This window comes from Plecotus auritus (genome assembly GCF_963455305.1).
Source record: "Plecotus auritus genome assembly, chromosome: 4".
In the NCBI taxonomy this organism is placed as follows: domain Eukaryota; kingdom Metazoa; phylum Chordata; class Mammalia; order Chiroptera; family Vespertilionidae; genus Plecotus; species Plecotus auritus.
The window spans coordinates 172,502,909-172,516,293 of record NC_137775.1 but is presented as its reverse complement, the minus strand read 5'-3'; the positions used below and the strand labels follow the sequence as shown (position 1 = coordinate 172,516,293).

The window sequence follows — 13,385 nt, the reverse complement described above, 5'->3', positions numbered from 1 at the left end:
CGCGCACGCCCAGACCTCTGCCTTCCCTGGCTCCCGAGTCTCCGCCCGAGAGTCCAGACTCCCCCCACAAGAGCGTGGGTCCCCAGGGGCTCGCCTGGAACTGGGGTCCAGTGCAGTCAGAACTGGGGCTCAGTGCAGTCAGGAGCCTCAGACTCCCTTCCACTAGGGAAAGCCTGTGGCAACCTCCGCTGCCTTTGTGCGCACTGGCACGCGCGCGCCTTCAGGCTTCTGCCTTCCCCAGCTCCTGAGTCTCCGCCCGTGAGTCCAGACTCCCCCCACAAGAGCGTGGGTCCCCAGGGGCTCGCCCAGAACTGGGGTTCAGTGCAGTCAGAACTGGGGTTCAGTGTGGCCAGGGGCTTCCTTCCCCCTTCCGCCAGAGAAAGTCAGCCAGGCTCTCAGCCGCCCTTCCTCTCTGCACGCACAAAGACCCTTTGCCATACCTCCAATTCTCTGTGAGCTTTTCTCTTTCCTTCTAGTTGTAGAATTTTCACTCAGCCAGCTTTCCTGTGGTTCTGGATGGTGTCCGTTCTTTCTTTTAGTTGTAGTTTTGAAATTGTCGTGCGAGGCAGTAGTTTAGGTGCTTACCTATGCCGCCATCTTGGTTTCAATTCCACAAAGATGCTTTAAGTCATGGAATGTACTACCTACATAATATATTCTCTTTATTATTAATCATGAGGCAACACTGTGTACTGACACAGAAAGATATTTTGGAATTTTCTAGGTAAAAAAATACACACAAATAAATTAATAAAACATATAGCATAATCCCATTTGTGTTAAAATATGCATATAATTTATATGTGCATTTTTATATAAATAAATATACATGAAAATTTCTATTCTATTCTATTCTATTCTATTCTATTCTATTCTATTCTATTCTATTCTTAACAGTGGTTATCTCTGGGACAAGGGAAGTACAGAGACACATTCCAAATATTTATGTCCTGTTTCAATTCTCTTATTGCAAGAAAATGGCATATATGATTAAATAACTTGCTGCATTACTTGCCTTCATTAACTCCCCAAAAGCAGATTGCATTAATGGCATGCTTCATGCAGTAGCAGCAGAAGCAGTGGGTATTTATTACAGCTGACCCAGCAATTAGGCTTGAGTGTTTCTGGAAACCAAACATAGTGGGCCAGGTGAAGATTATCCAAAGAGTATATATGCATTCATATAAAAATATGCATAGCCCAAAGACACAGACAATAATGTGGTGAATGCTTACAAGGTGGAAGGATGGAGTATGACAAAAGGTGGCGGGTGAGGGTGGAATGGGAGACATCTGTAAAAGAGTTAAAAAAAAAAAAGAAAGAAAAAAAGAAAAGGAGAAGCTTGCCTCCTATTTGCAGATTGTAAGTCAGAAGGAAACACTGAAACAGTTGGCTAGAACCTCAAAAGCAGCCTGTTCAGTTTCTCCCAGTAATGGAGAAGACAGAATCCTCTCAAAGACATAGTCACTGACAAAATAGTCACATTTATATAATTATTCAAGAGAATTTTTGGTTAATAAATATTATGACATGAAATACTGTAGTATATGTCACTTTGGATTATGTAAACTGCAGATCACATCTGGGAGGTTTCTTAATAACAATTGTCATTTCTAATTTTTTAAACTTTAGAGTTAACTAAAAAATTATATATATCATAGAATCTAGTATATATAATTAAAATATATTTAAATTAAGACCTGTTAATACTTTTAGAATTGTATTCTAGATAATAATTTAATATTTTTTTCAATAAAATCATTGAGATTTTACAGTTTTCAAGAAATAAAAATACTTTTATGAGATGAAATTCTAAGAATACAAAAGTCCTAGTTTTAAATATTAATCATGTGCGATGACATGCTTATTTTTCAGGTTGAACTTTTTCCGTGATGTTTCTGACTTCAGAGTGTTGGCCTGCGGCGGCGATGGAACTGTGGGGTGGATTTTGGACTGCATAGGTAATGGAGACCCATGTTTAACATGGCTGGGGTGAGAGTGGTAACCTTGAATTCTGTGTATTTTATTAATGCATTGATATGTTTGGATGCTGCAGAGATATAACTGGACATTCGGCATGTTGCATACTATTTAACTGGTTTAATTTATTATACTATATTATAAAATTTTAATTGACAGAAAAACTTACAAGTATATGAAAATACTCCCCTTCTAATCCATTTCTCATGGAATTGACCAAACCTTCAGACTAATTTTTTAAATGAGGTTCCATTTGTTCCTTTGTCCTAGGCAGGTAGCCAAAGGGGATTTTAGCATTTGTGATCAAGTTTATGTCAAATAGATGTACTCATTTGGTGTAAGCATGAAAACTCAATACCTTACCCTCTGTACACATTCCTCATCAATCATCTATATATATAAAACCCTAATATGCAAATAGACCGAATGGTGGAACAACCAAACAACTGGTTGCTATGATGTGCGCTGACCACCAGGGGGCGTGCGGAACATGGCGGGCATCGGCCACGGCTGGATGGTGGAGCACGTGAGCTGGGGGGCCAGACCAGGGTGGGGCACCAGTTGCTGTCATCGGGGCGAGCCTCTGGTGGTTAATGAAAATCCTTTGCTCCCATGCTGCAGTTTTTCCCTGTGCTCCCACCTACTGCCAGTGCCTGCCTCACTTGCACCCACTGCTGGTGCCCGGTGCCAGCCCCCGGCGCCAGCCCCCAGCGCCAGCCCCCAGCGCCAGCCCCCGGCACCAGCCCCCAGCGCCAGCCCCAATCATTCAGTGCCTTCAGCAGGTGCGAGTGGCAGCTGCCGGCCCTGATCGCCCCTCAAGGTTTCTCCAACTCCCCCTGCTCCTGAGGGGCGATCGGGGCTGGCAGCCACCTCTTGCACCGGCTGCTGGTGATGGCCCCGTTCATACATGCAGCCAGGGGGACTCTATGGCTCGAAGAACTTAAAACATTGAGCAAAGTCTTTTATCTGTGAACTGACCGAACTGGGATTAGAACCCACACTTCAAATTTATTTTATACTAGAGGCCCGATGCATGAAATTCGTGCAAGGGCCTTGACCCCGTCCCCCGCCTGCCGCTGCTGGGGGCCTCTGCCTCGGCCTCTGTACTCTGCGGCTTTGTCCAGAACGTCTGGAAGGATGTTCGGTCTAATTAGCATATTTCACTTTTATTATTATAGATTGCATCCCTCTTCAAATTTTAAAAGCTTGATTTTTATAAATAAACAAATCAGATACATGATTGAGAAAAAGTTGCTATATTCAGAAAAAAAATGTGTATTTTGGATAGACGGTCAGCTGTCAGAACTGATTACTGCTCAGTAAAATAGATCATGAACTGGCCTTTATGGGAAGATAAATTTAATACAAATATTCACTTCTTATTTTTCATTTCAGTTACTGCATGACCAATTCTTTTTTAAGAAATAGATCCTTTCACAAAAAGGAAAGAATTGATTCAAATAAATGTAACTATATGTATGAATTGAAGCAAACTTTTATATAATCAGTGCAGGTGAGAATATTCTACCTTTTTATACATGTGGAAATACTTAAATTAAAAATGAATACAAGTTGTTAGTACACATTTGGTAAGCATCTAACAATTTTAATCTAGTAACAATTTAAAAAAAGCAGTAACTAGTATTAACATGTCATATTTAAGGAGAAAGCCAGAATTCAATAATTGTAAAAATTAAAGAGGTGCTCGAATAGTTTTTGAGAACTTGTAAGAATTTTAGACTGAAAAGAGTAGGATTTTATTGGTTTGTTTTAACCCTCAAAATCTAAGCTTTAGCTATAAACTGTGGTACATCCCTAAATAATCTATTTCCTCCCCATTCTTACACACTGTGTGCTGACTTGCAGTGGCTGAGAAGAGAGAAAAAGTAAAGTAATATGTGATTGTGAGGTTCATTCAAAGCATATGATGATTCAGACAAATACATGTGGACTTTCACTGGCAGAGATCTGAGGGTTTATGAAGCTCCTATGTTGTTTACTCTGCCACAAAGCAGCCCCCTGGGTGGGCACCACTCGGGCATTGTTTGCCCTTTACTAGCTTTTAGAATTCAATGTTTTCAAAATATTTTATTCCTTAAAGTAAAATGTACCTTGAACTGATGTTGCAAAAAGACTTTATATAGGAACCTATCCCTCTACTCTGGTGGCACCCCGTATGTACATGCCTACACTATATATGCATACCTGAGATTTTTTTTTTAAGGTTGAAGTCTCTTATTACATTTTTCAATTATAGTTGACATTCAATACTATTTCACATTTGTTTTCAGTGTCCAGCATAGTGGTTACACATTCATATAATGTATGAAATGATCAACTCAGTAAGTCTAGTACCCTCCTGGCACAATACATAGATGTTACACTATTTTTTTAAAAATATATTTTATTGATTTTTTACAAAGAGGAAGGGAGAGGGAGAGAGAGTTAGAAACATTGATGTGAGAGAAACATCAATCAGCTGCCTCCTGCACACCCCGTACTGGGGATGTGCCCGCAACCAAGGTACATGCCCTTGACCGGAATCGAACCTGGGACCCTTGAGTCCGCAGGCCGATGCTCTATCCACTGAGCCAAACCGGTTACGGCTGGATGTTACACTATTATTGACTCTATTTCCTAAGCTGTATTTTACGTCCCCGAGTTTATTTATAACTACCAATTTGTACTTTTTAATCGCGTAACCTTTTCCACCTCGTCCCCAACCTCCTCCTATCTGGCGACCATCAGTTTGTTCTCTGTATCTATGGGTCTGTTTCTGTTTAATTTGTTTATTGATGTTGTTCTTTATATTCAATATGTAAGTGAAATCATATGGCATTCGTTTTTATCTAAGTTATTTCAATGGAGTTAAACTCAACTTAAACCGCAATTTTTAACTGCATTGGGATATTTACAAAGCTTTCCTCATGCATGAGACTTGAAAATTCCTGTCACTTTGTGAATAATGTTATTTTTGTGTGTTTTATAAATTGCTATAAATTCATAGAGATTAATCATAATTTATGACTGTATAAATCTATAAAATATGACTTTCTCTGCTTATAAGTACCTAGTGAAATGCTTTCATTTCATGCCAACCTATCTTTTTTACTGCTGTTCTATCTATGATCAAAACTTTAATTTCTTTTACTTTCTCCATTCCACAGAAAAGGCTAATGTAGTCAAGCATCCCCCAGTTGCCATTCTGCCCCTTGGGACCGGTAATGATCTAGCAAGATGCCTGCGATGGGGAGGAGGTAAAACAGCTTTACCAACAATGAAAATCTTAGTAAAATAGGAATAGAGTCCAGGACACGCCCCCTTCCATAGCCAGCATTTCTTTATTGCATGACAACTGCCATGTGATTTTACCAAATATGATTGCCGTCGATATATAGTATATGATTTTGAACGGTAGAAAAACAAATAATGGGCCAAGAGTGTTAGACTGTAAGTGTTGGGCTTCAGTGTGATACTATTTATAGACTTCAGTGGGCATGTAAACTTCCTGACCTCTGTGGTGTAGGGGTTTCTGATGTAAGAAACAAGATAGGCATACATTAACTCTAAAGTAATATTCAGATTTTTAATTTCTGAGTTGTGTGCTAAAGGGACAGACTAAGAAAAACATCTAAAGGCTAATGAATGACTTGTCCAGGAATGAACATATATTTTGAAACCCACTTTACAGCAGTCAGTGTGTTCTGTACTGGGATACAGGGTCAAGAATAGAAAATAAAGGCTGTGTTCAAAAGGGTCTTAAATTCTAGTGGCACATCATGTCATATGTAAACAGATAACCAACATAATGAAAGGACTCATCCCCGCAATGACAAGATGACATAGGGAGAATTGTAATGGAGGGATAATGACAGAACCATATAGACCTGGGAATGGACCTTTTAGGCAAAGGAAGATTCAGTTCAAAGGACCAGAGAGGTAGGAAGCCCCTTGACATATTTAAGGAACTCTAAGTGAAATAATGTATGTGGAACAGTGTGAGTAAGGGGAGAATACTTCAAGGTGAAGTCTTAAAATGTTTTCAAGTGTCATTAATAGACTATAATTAACTGATGATACCAAAGTAAACCAGATTTTGCTAAAGCAGCAAGAATTGAATACTAACTTTAGCATCTTAAACTCAGAGATGTTTGAAAAGTGTCTACTAAGACAGCATGAATCAGAAACCCATGGGGATCTTGTTAAAAATATAGTGACCTATCCTCACCCCAAATATGCTGAATAGAAATCTCTGGGGGTGGGACCTAGGCAGATGGTTTTCTTTTTAAACAAACTCCCTAAGTTACTGATTTGCAACAAAATATGAGAAGAATTGTATTTAGCTTAAGAACAATACACACTCAAACGCATAAATATAGCTTTTGGATTTTTTTCCTCAATATAATGTTTTTTTAAATAGGTTATGAAGGTGAAAATCTGATGAAAATCCTAAAAGACATTGAAAACAGCACTGAAATCATGTTAGACAGGTGGATGTTTGAGGTCATTCCTAATGACAAAGATGAAAAAGGAGACCCAGTGCCTTACAGTATCATCAACAACTACTTTTCCATTGGCGTGGTAAGTTTTCCACTAACTGCTGTTTTTACTAATCCTGGATAATCACTGTCAGTAAACCTTACATTATGAAGATTTACTGATTATAAATAATTTATTTTATCTTAGTGTCAGCAAAACACCTCTTCTAGTGGGTAATAATAAAGATTATGAATTTATTTAGAGTATCAGCAATAGATAAATGTTTCATGTGCTAAGGAAAGAAACTATTATTTTGTAATTGGTTTAACCATTTGTGTTACTAAAGTGTAGGTTAGAATGGTTTATGGTAAGGGTTTAGTTATAAGTTTTAGTTCTGTTTTAGAGTATATTTAGTGAAAATATGAAAACAATTCATCAAATTGCATCCTATTTTCAGGTCTGCATTATAATATCATAACCTACTATAGACATTATGTTTCATTTATGGTTAGGTCTGAAATCTAAAAAAAAAATGTTTCTACTATTGTCAAGTGTTTAATAAGTCAAAAGTTTAACTTTTTATTTAATTACTTGAAAACCTTAGACGGAAAGTAAAATGTCATTTGGCATTTGAGTTATTAAAATTTTAATTCTTAAGGAATGTAACAGTGATTTCAAATAATTATGAATTCTAAGATGTATATTGTCTACAGCATTCCATTTCATTTAATATGTTATGCAATATTATCTTATGACATAGGCATGTGCATGAGCACGTGCACACACATACACACTCCACTAATAGACTATACAGAGCATTGGTTGAGTCTGTGGAATTAAGAGTAAAGCCATTTGGGTAAGAGTTCTTTAGCAAATATATATATATATATATATATATATATATATATATTTAATATTTTTATAGATTTCAGAGAAGAAGGGAGAGGGAGAGATAGAAACATCAAAGATGAGAGAGAATCCCCTACTGTGGATCCAGCCAGCAAACCTGGGCATGTGATCTGACCAGGATTTGAACCAAGATCTTGGTTGATACGTAACCACTGAGCAACACCAGCCAGGGCTTTAGCGAATATTTATATTCTGTGTATCATTCATTTATCTGTATCATAATGTTTTTTTCTCTCAGTTATAAGTAATGATTATATATTTAAAAGCCTCAAATGATGATTAATAAAGGCTAAATATACAATCATTACTAATATTATAAATGATTCTTAATACTTGTGAGGAAAATGTAATGCATCTTGATCCATAAAAGTCCTTCTACTTATATTTGATATTAATATAAAATTATTTTAACAGCTTTATATTTGATATCAATATAAACTTCTTTAGCTTTTAAAAGTAATAAGGTTTACTGACTTTAAGTAAACCGTTTAATTATTTTAATAAATCTATCAATTTTTAGAGCATTTTTATCATTAAAACAAGAATCTTTATGCTTATTTGCAGTAAATTCTGGTTCCTTTCCCTAGCTCCAAGCTTCTTTCTGCCTCTAAGATTTGCCTTACATGGATATTTTATATGGAAGAAATTATACAATAGTCTTTGCATCTGGCATCTTTCATGTTACGTTTTTGAGGTTTGCCAATATGAACTGCATGAATACTGTTTTCCTTTTTATTGCTGGGCAGTATCCCACTGTATGGATATTTCACATATGGCTTATACATTTACCAGCTGATGAACATGTACAGTGTTTCCAGTCTTGGTATATTGTGAATAATGCCATTCTTTTGAGTCCTTTTAGTGAATTTTTTGTTTTAGCTACAGTACTTTTTAACTCCAGAATTTCCATTTGATTCTCTCTTTATAATTTTTATATCTTCAGTAAATATTTTATATTTGAAGTCATCTTTGTGGTGTTTTCCTTTGTTGTTTTTTTTAAAATGTGGTTTACTTTAGTTCTTATGACATGTTTATAATAGCTGTTTTGAAGTCTTTGTCTGGTAAGCCCAATATATGAACACTATTAGAGAATTTGATAACATTTTGGCCCCATCAGTGACATTGTTTTTTTCCCAAAGTACATGTCACACTGCTATTCCTCTGCATGTCTGACAGGTTTTGCTGGAAACTAGATTTTATTTTATATAAGATATTGTGAAACTCTGGAATTGGATCCTTCCATAGAGGTTCTAGTTGTTCCTGTGTTTATTTAATGACTTGCCTGAACTAATTATGTAGCAACTTTCTTCCTGTGGTGTATGGATATGGATGCCTCAGTGTTCTGTGTGTTTTTGTTATTGTTGTTTAATTTTTGTTTTCATTTTAATTCTGGCTTCCTAACTACTTTTCCATTGGTGTGGTAAGTTGATATCAATATAAACTTTTTTTAGCTTTTAAAAGTAATAAGGTTTACTGACTTTAAGTAAACTGTTTAATTATTTTAATAAGTCTATCAATTTTTAGAGCATTTTTATCATTAAAACAAGAATCTTTATGCTTATTTGCAGTAAATTCTGGTTCCGTTCCCTAGCTCCAAGCTTTTTTCTGCCTCTAAGATTTGCCTTTCACTCCTGTGTGAAATCTAAAAAAAAAAAATGTTAAGGAGAAAGCCAGAATTCAATGATTGTAAAAATTAAAGAGGTGCTCGAATAGTTTTTGAGAACTTGTAAGAATTTTAGACTGAAAAGAGTATGATATTGGTTTGTTTTAACCCTCAAAATCTAAGCTTTAGCTATAAACTGTGGTACATCCCTACCACTCCTGTGTCAGCTGATTAACCAGAGTTTGTGCTGGAAAACGTAGAGCCAGTGAGTGTTTATCCCTTTGCCATTGGATCTGTGTGTTCATTGGGAAGCACATAAAGTCTTCAGGCACTTACTCATTTGATTCAGCTTTTAATATCTCCTGGCCCTTCTTTTGTCTCTTCTGTTAATATACAGTGTCTCTCAGTTAGCCCAATAAATGTCAATAACAAGGGCCCTCTTTGGTCTTTCATAAACATTAATGCAGCTGCAGCCAGGGATTTGTGGAAATTTATCAAGGCCCATTATGGTTGTCTCATTCTAAGATCTCCTGCTGAATTTCTGGCTAGTTGGCTGGTTAGTTGCTTGCCCTAATCAATTTTTCAAACATAGCTGAGCTCTGACACAGGTCTTCTTGTTCATTTGATACAGAAATCTTTACTGTTCTAGATCACTCTTTGGGCCATGGAATTTTTCTTGCTTGCACTCCAAATTAAGTGAGCTTCACTGAGTAATTTGCTATATGCCTTTGGTTAATTTAGGAATTTCTGTTGTGGTGCTCAAAAGAGGATAATTTCTCCACCGCCACAAGAGACATTTGGCAATATTTGGACACACATTTGATTGTCATGACTGGGAGGGGATTGCTTCGACAATCAATGGATAGAAACTGGGGGAGCTGCTATATAATCTGGGTTCATAGGAAAAGTCCCAAAAATACACAAGAGAGAATGTTACAGCTCAAAATGTCAAAAGTGCTGAAGTTAAGATTCCCTGATATCAATAAAGAGAAAAATTAAATGAAAAACTCAAGGAGAAATAGCGAAAACCCAAAGAAGTGTAAAGCAAAGCTATAAACTTTTTTTTGTTATTCTCTGCTATATTTCCTGTTAAAATATAGCAGAGAATAACAAAAAAAAATCAAGAATCTTAGTAAAACCCAAAACTGGATTATTGAAAAGACTTAATCAGATGTTTTGCAAAATTAATTTTATAACAATATTGCACAGAGAATTGCAAATAAACAATAAAGAGTGATAAACAAAAAACAAACAAACCCATAAACATAAAAAAGTAATATCTCAACTGAAAATATATGAGGACTAAATATGGGAGTGTAGCAAAGTTCAAAAATGTAATATCAGCTTAAATATTCAATGCTATTCCATTATATCAGCAACGAATTTAAAAAACAACAAAAGTTAAAAGTATATAGGAATTAATAAAGAATATACAAGACCTACATATAGAAAATGTTAAAACTTTCTAGAAAGACATAAAATATCAGAATACATTGAGACTCTTTATTTTAAGGTGGGCTAGCTTAATACGCAAATTAATGTATACATGTAATCTATAATTAATCAAGATTAGAGATTAATTTTATGACAAACTTAAAAAACTTATTCCAAAAAATAAATGACAAAATAGATACATTGATTTTAATAAAGGAAAATAAGAAGAATTGTTTTACCAAATTAGACATGCTACCAGTGGATTGGATTATTATAATAGAATGGTACTCTGAAAGGATAAATGAAAGAGTCAGTGGAAAAGTAGAGAGACACATATTGAAACTCAGTATAGGAGTGGCAAAAAACTCATTAGAGAAATGACAAATTGCTAACTGATAGTGTTTAAAAACTAGCTTCTTAGGAGGAGAAAATTGTGTTAGAATTCTCTCTTAACATTACATAGGCAATTACTAGATATATTTAAGTACTAAATTTGAAATGCAAAGTTTATGACCTAAATAAGTAATATGTAGTAGAATATATTTATGGCTTTGAGGTAGAACAAAACTAATTAAATAAGGTAGATTTGGGGTCCTATTTCATTTATCTTGGAGCCTCTTTCATTGAGTAACATGTGAAGAGCATATTTCTCTGCAATTGTTGCCTGTGCCTCAGTAGGACACAGGCTCAACACTCAAGGTTACAGTCATTGAAATAAACCTTACAGAGATTTCAAGCTTTGTCTCTACTCAGCAAGGCCACCTTCTACTCAGCAACTTGTATTCCTCTACCCCAGTCAGAACCCAAAAAACAGTGAAATAAAAGGAATCATCTATATGCCTTCTCTAGATCCTGCAAAACCTGGCTGGAGGCTGATTGCCTAGGCCAGTGGTCGGCAAACTGCGGCTCCCGAGCCACATGCGGCTCTTTGGCCCCTTGAGTTTTTAGCAAAGGCCAGCTTAGGAGTACCCTAATTAAGTTAATAACAATGTACCTACCTATATAGTTTAAGTTTAAAAAATTTGGCTCTCAAAAGAAATTTCAATCATTGTACTGTTGATATTTGGCTCTGTTGACTAATGAGTTTGCCGACCACTGGCCTAGGCCACTGCCTGATATGCTTAAATTTTGGGCCTCCCTACAATCCCCCAGAGTTAAGCCAGCTGGCTGCACATGCTCGCCCACTCAGGAGGACACGCACTGGGAGCCTGCCCTGGTGTGGAAGTGGGGTGAGGCGCTCAAATCATTGGGGTCCTTTTGGGTCAGTTGAAGCAGGGTCCTAGTTGAGCAGCTTGTGGATGGGCCTCCTGATGGAATCTGTGGAGGGGTCTGTACAATGCACCTCCCTTCAGTGAGTTCCAAGCCTTTAGGGCTGAGAGTCCGGGCCTCTCCGACCAGCTCGCAGTCTCTCCTAACCCTTCAGCTGTATAAGACCCACCTGCAGCATTCTGGCCAAAGCTAGAAATAGCCGCCTCTTAGGCAAGTCCTGCAAGGTTTGGGAAAGTGATTGCTCACTCAGGATACTCTCACCCTCTTAGGTTGCAGAAATCTCTGGCTGAGGGGGTCTCTCTGGGCACTGAGCTGTGCCACCTTGGGGAAGGGGTGCCCCATGCAAAGTGAAAGTGCTCTCTTACTCTCCTCACTGCATCTATGCTCGGATATTTTTTGTTGCTCCACCCATATATTGGGACTTCTCTACTGGACTCCGACTACCACAAAGGTACTCTCATGGGTGAGTGGCTGTCAGAAGTCATGTTGTGTGGATGTGGATTATGGCTGAAAATTCCTGTTTCATCATCTTGCTGACATCACTATCGAAGAATATTTTTGATGGAAATAAATACACAGGTAATAAATTTTAAGATATAACCACAGCCATGGAAAATCCTGTATAATAAAAGGGTAATATGCAAATTGTCCCCCTCTACCGGGAGTTCAACCAGAGTTCAACCAGGGTGTGGGGCAGCCCACCAACCACCCAGGGATCCTCCCCGCAGCCAGCCCGGCCCCATCGGCCCGATCAGGGCAGGCTGGCCAGACCCCATCCATGCACGAATTCGTGCACTGGGCCTCTAGTATTTAAGTAATTAAATATACCACTTGCATCTTTATGACAATAAGCTTTATCATGTAGGTGAAATGGATTTTTTTTTTGTTTGAATATGAAATTTGCTCAAGAGAAAGGAGTAGCTGATCTAAGCTAGCAGTTCTCAAACGTAAGCCTACATCACAATCACCTGAGGGCTTGCTCTGATGCAGATTCATGATTCTCATCCCCGGCTTTCTATTTCCATCATCTGAGATGGGATCCACCAATTTCATGTTCTAAAGAGCTCCCAGGTGATCCCAATATTGCTTTTCCGGGTTCATAGTTTTAGAACCACTGTTCTAAGCACATAACAACAGAGAAAAAGTAAAATTGCAGTAAAAGAACTACTAAAACTGTTGCCATTTCAAATGATCTTTCTCAGCACAAGTAATTCTTATATTTACCAAAAAAATCCCAGAATATAAATTAAATTGCAAAATCCCATTCACTTTACATCGCCAGTAAACCTCAATATGAATGCCTCATAAATATAACCCAAAAAAGAAAATACGCACGTGAATATAAATGAACTGCTGCAAACAATAAAATTAGCAAGTGAGTTAAAATAATATATTTAAGTACTAAAACCTATTGATCAAGTAGAGTTTATTTCAAGAACATCAAAATGGGGCAAGGTTTGCATAATTGTTTAATTTAAATGAAAGCCAGGTTTTCTGTTTTTATGATTAAAATATAATAAACATATGTACACCGTTTAAAAAACAAATCAGTAGTTAATATCAGAATAATACTGGCATATGAGAGACATTCCAAATAAAATGAGGACGAATACAGGGATTTTTATGTCACCAACTTCAGTTAATACTTTTACAAAGTGAGGTAATTAAAAAAAAGTTTAATAAGCCATATAAATATTGAAAAGATATATGA

At 36.9% G+C, this 13,385-nt stretch overlaps 1 protein-coding gene across 4 annotated transcripts in view; it reads left to right on the top strand.

Moving 5' to 3' along the window:
- The window catches only part of DGKB (diacylglycerol kinase beta), a 554,780-nt gene that overhangs the window by 240,928 nt on the left and 300,467 nt on the right, over positions 1 to 13,385 (top strand). For all 4 annotated transcript variants that reach the window (XM_080663708.1, XM_080663707.1, XM_080663710.1 and 1 more), the window contains 3 exons: positions 1,876 to 1,961; positions 5,148 to 5,237; positions 6,401 to 6,561. In XM_080663708.1, the coding sequence (XP_080519834.1) occupies positions 1,876 to 1,961; positions 5,148 to 5,237; positions 6,401 to 6,561 (337 nt within the window). The remainder of the gene's footprint in view (positions 1 to 1,875; positions 1,962 to 5,147; positions 5,238 to 6,400; positions 6,562 to 13,385) is intronic.